At 48.5% G+C, this 4,070-nt stretch overlaps 1 protein-coding gene across 5 annotated transcripts in view; it reads left to right on the forward strand.

The window, feature by feature from the left end:
- Nucleotides 1-367: 367 nt before the first annotated feature.
- Nucleotides 368-4,070, forward strand: part of GRM1 (glutamate metabotropic receptor 1) — a 177,264-nt gene continuing 173,561 nt past the window's right edge. For 2 of the 5 annotated variants that reach the window (XM_031552454.1, XM_010707151.2), the window contains exon 1: nt 370-1,374. In XM_031552454.1, the coding sequence (XP_031408314.1) occupies nt 609-1,374 (766 nt within the window). In that variant the 5' untranslated portion in view covers nt 370-608. Of the gene's footprint in view, nt 1,375-4,070 lie in introns of all 5 variants that reach the window. The other 3 variants (XM_031552453.1, XM_010707147.2, XM_010707143.2) reach the window with 3 other exon arrangements.

Raw genomic sequence — 4,070 nt, forward strand, 5'->3', positions numbered from 1 at the left:
TTCTTCTCCTTCCCGCTGACCTTTAAATGACATTTCCCGTCGGTGGCAGAGCAGAGCTCTCGCTCTCTCTTCATCCCTTTTTTATCTCGGGAGAGGAAATACCCTAGCTGAGGACCTGAGGATGATGCCTTCGGACGGCAGTAAAGCGAGAGGGGCAGCGCTCGGCACTGCGTCCCTGACTGGGGAGGGCTGTGCCGCCTCCCGGAGCGCCGAGTGTCCCGCCAAACTTTCGGCTGTGCCGCGGGCGGGGCGCGGAAAGGCGCGGCCGCCTGGGCGGGAGAGGCGGGCTCAGGAGCAGTTCCCATGAACAGACGCAGGGGAGTGTGGCAAAGGCAAATAAACACACACCTTAATTCTTCTTGAAACATGCTTCCAAGAGCCTTACCGGAGCTAACTGCCCTACGAAAGCACTGACCTCCTCGAAGCATGCCTCTCTGTTGAGCTCTGATTTGACGTTGAATCCCCAATGAGCGTTTCATACCCCGTTTCTGTGCCACCAGGTTAAAAGTCACTAGGATGACAGCTGCCTGTGCACCCTCGAGAGTTGTGCGGTGAGACGTGGCTGCGATGGTATTAGGAGCAACCCGAGAACCGGCGGGGGGCAGCGGATGCCGTTCCCTACATGTGCTCACAGCGTACGCATCCAAGAAGATCCCACCGGAGCCGTAGCCCCACCGCGGACAGCACCGTGCACCGCAATGACCGCTGTGCTGCCTCTCGTGCTGCCTGCGCTGCTGCTGGCAAGTGCCGCACTGCCACCAGCTGCTGCCTCTGCGCAGCGCTCTGTGGCCCGCATGGACGGGGATGTCATCATTGGTGCCCTCTTCTCTGTCCACCATCAACCACCAGCTGAGAAGGTGCCTGAGAGGAAGTGTGGGGAGATCCGGGAGCAATACGGCATCCAGCGGGTGGAGGCCATGTTTCACACCTTGGACAAGATCAACGCTGACCCAGTGCTGCTGCCCAACATCACGCTGGGCAGCGAGATCCGCGACTCCTGCTGGCACTCCTCGGTGGCCCTGGAGCAGAGCATTGAGTTCATTCGGGACTCGCTCATCTCTATCAGGGATGACAGGGAGGGCGCTGGGCGCTGCCTCTCCGACTCACAACCACAGCCCCCAGGCCGCCTGAGGAAGCCCATTGCAGGAGTCATCGGCCCTGGTTCCAGCTCAGTCGCCATCCAGGTGCAGAACCTGCTGCAGCTCTTTGACATCCCACAAATTGCCTACTCTGCCACCAGCATCGACCTGAGCGACAAGACTCTCTACAAGTATTTCCTCCGTGTGGTGCCCTCTGATACACTCCAAGCCCGCGCCATGCTTGATATTGTCAAGCGTTACAACTGGACTTACGTGTCTGCTGTGCACACTGAAGGTGGGTCCAGGGGGAAGGTGGGAGCCCACAGTGCCCCTCCACTGCCCAGGAGCAGATGGATTCTGCCTGGGCTGAGTCGAGACCCTGTGGTGCCTGTCCAGGGGGTCCTGTGGAAAATAGAGGGCAGTAGGGCTGTTCTGTAGGATTCTAATGTAAAGATGTTGACCTGAACTATATGTTCATAGTCAACAGATTTCCTTCTTTTTAATGTCTTGCATTAAAAGAAAAGGTTGTTTTATAAAGGAGCGTCAGCTTATAGGCTGGGTGGAGACCAACATAAATTACAGAAATTATTTTTTCTTATAGGTGGCAAACTCTTGTGATAGATTACTGTGGCATTTCTATAGTCCAATTATGGACCCCAAAATGGGATTTTCAAGTATAAAATTGCAAAGCTGATCTTATTGCTGTAATTATGCAGCTGTTCTCTTTACCTGAGCATATATCTGCTGTGGATTTGATTTACGATTCCCCCCCTGGTTACAGAGCTGACTCCACACCTTTTCTTCTCACAGAGATGGCTCAGTAAAAAGTGCGAAGAACATACGCTGTTATGAATAAATAAAGAAATCTCCAGTAAGATTTGCATATACAACATGCAAAGATGAATCGGATTAAATTGAATACTTAAGACATAAAAGTACTGCAATTCTGAAAAAAAAAAATGCATATGTAAGACCAGGAAGCAATGACCTGACATTTGCAGTTCATTTTATGCCCTGTCACAGATGAGAAAATGAAATGCTGGAAGGAGTGGAACACGAGCTATTAGGATTCCTTACTGCTGACAGATAGGATTAGATGTTGTGCCAGGCTGGGGTGAAAAATAAACATCGAGGGGGTGAATTATGTGTGGATGCAAACTGCCGAGCTCCACTCCGTGCACTTCTGGGGAGCTATGAGCTCACCCTGGCTGAGAGCTGCCTGAGAGGATCTGCTCACTCCATGCAGATGCAACTCCTTAATGCAGGTAGGATTTATCTCTCTAGGAAAAAAACTATAGCTTCTAAAGGTTATTTGTTCATTCATTTTTAAAAGATCATTGTAAGTAGTAATTTAATTCATTGCTTGCAAGAATTTTTAATTCCATACCTATTTTTACAATAGATGGTGACTGAGGAAAAATGGTTGTTGCAAGACATTTTTGCAGGATTTAGACTGATACTTTTGAAAATAGTGGATCAGTTCTGCCCCACGACGTAACAATCTCCTCTTAGGAAACGTCATGAGGATTTTGCAGATTATGCAGTTCAAGTTACATATTTGCTTTTTTTTTTTTAATCTGTATCTGCCATACCCTTATTGTTAGAGTGAGGCTGCAAATCCCACTGCAAATATATATAGCAAACCTCAACTTCTTTGTTTCTTCCAGGAAGATGTCATTAACCCCATGGCAATTGCTGATGGGTGGATTCCAAAGGGATTTTTTTTCCTGTGTGAATTGAAATTAGTAGATGTGAAATAGCTGTGAGTTATTGCAATTCTGTTAGTTGAAATCCTGTGCATTCACAGTGAGAGCTGCTTTCTGGTATGTTAAAGGTGGGATTACTCTGCACAGGAAATACAGAGTCACTTTGAGTAATACTATGTGAATAGGAGCAGCTCCATCCGTTATATGTTTGGAAATAGAGGGATAAAGTGTAGTTAGAAATATTCTTCCTCCACACTTACTCATTGGCCGATGCACCATCTTAATAATGGGCTGCAAACAATTCTGGGGTCTTACTGGTTGGGGAATCACATCAGTGGGCGTCATGAAAAATGGGACCATTCCTAGGAAGCATGCAGGTTGAAGTTGTGAAGAAGTTTCATTTTCAGAGCACTTCTGGTCTGATCTGACCACCTCTTGAGAGCTGCAGAGCTGCTGTTTCTGCCTAGTCCTCACTCTCACGGGGCCTTGCAGCTCAGTGCCTACAGGTACCCAGCCACAAGGGGATGACACGAGACCACCAGCCTATGGCCTGTGCCAGCCAGCAGTGCTCTATCAGTGACAACCCAGAGCTGACCTGAACATCTCAGCTCCTCTATTCCCCTTCCTCTGCTCAAATACACTGGATGGAGCTATTTGAGAGCCCCAAATGACACTGGTCTGCAGCAATGTACTTCTAATGAAAATCAGAAATAAATGCCGCATACTTCAGTGCCAATTTTCTTATCATGGAGCCACAAGAATCAAAAGATTAAAGTCACCCAGCCTGTGGCATGATGTCTTTCAAATAGATCCCAGTATCCTTCTTTGCATGTGATGCGAAGATCACTCTTCTTGAGTTAATGCCATTAACACAATGAGAGGTCTTTGAGAGGTCTTGGATAACAGGGGAGGTCCCTGAAGACTGGAGGATAGCCAAAGTCACTCCGGTCTTCAAAAAGGGCAAGAAGGAAGATCCGGGTAATTATAGGCCTGTCAGCCTCACCTCTGTCCCTGGAAAGGTGATGGAACAGCTTGTGCTGGATACCATCTCCAGACAACTGGGAGAAAAGGAGGTTATCAGGAGTAGTCAGCATGGGTTCACCAAGGGGAGGTCGTGCTCGACCAACTTGGTGGCCTTCTATGATGCTGTCACATGCTGGGTGGATTTGGGAAGAGAGGTAGATGTAGTCTACCTTGATTTTAGAAAGGCATTTGATACTGTCTCCCACGACATCCTTATAACAAGTTGAGGAGTGTGGGATAGACGAGTGGACAGTGAGGTAGG

This window comes from Meleagris gallopavo, chromosome 2 (genome assembly GCF_000146605.3).
Source record: "Meleagris gallopavo isolate NT-WF06-2002-E0010 breed Aviagen turkey brand Nicholas breeding stock chromosome 2, Turkey_5.1, whole genome shotgun sequence".
Taxonomy (NCBI): Eukaryota; Metazoa; Chordata; class Aves; order Galliformes; family Phasianidae; genus Meleagris; species Meleagris gallopavo.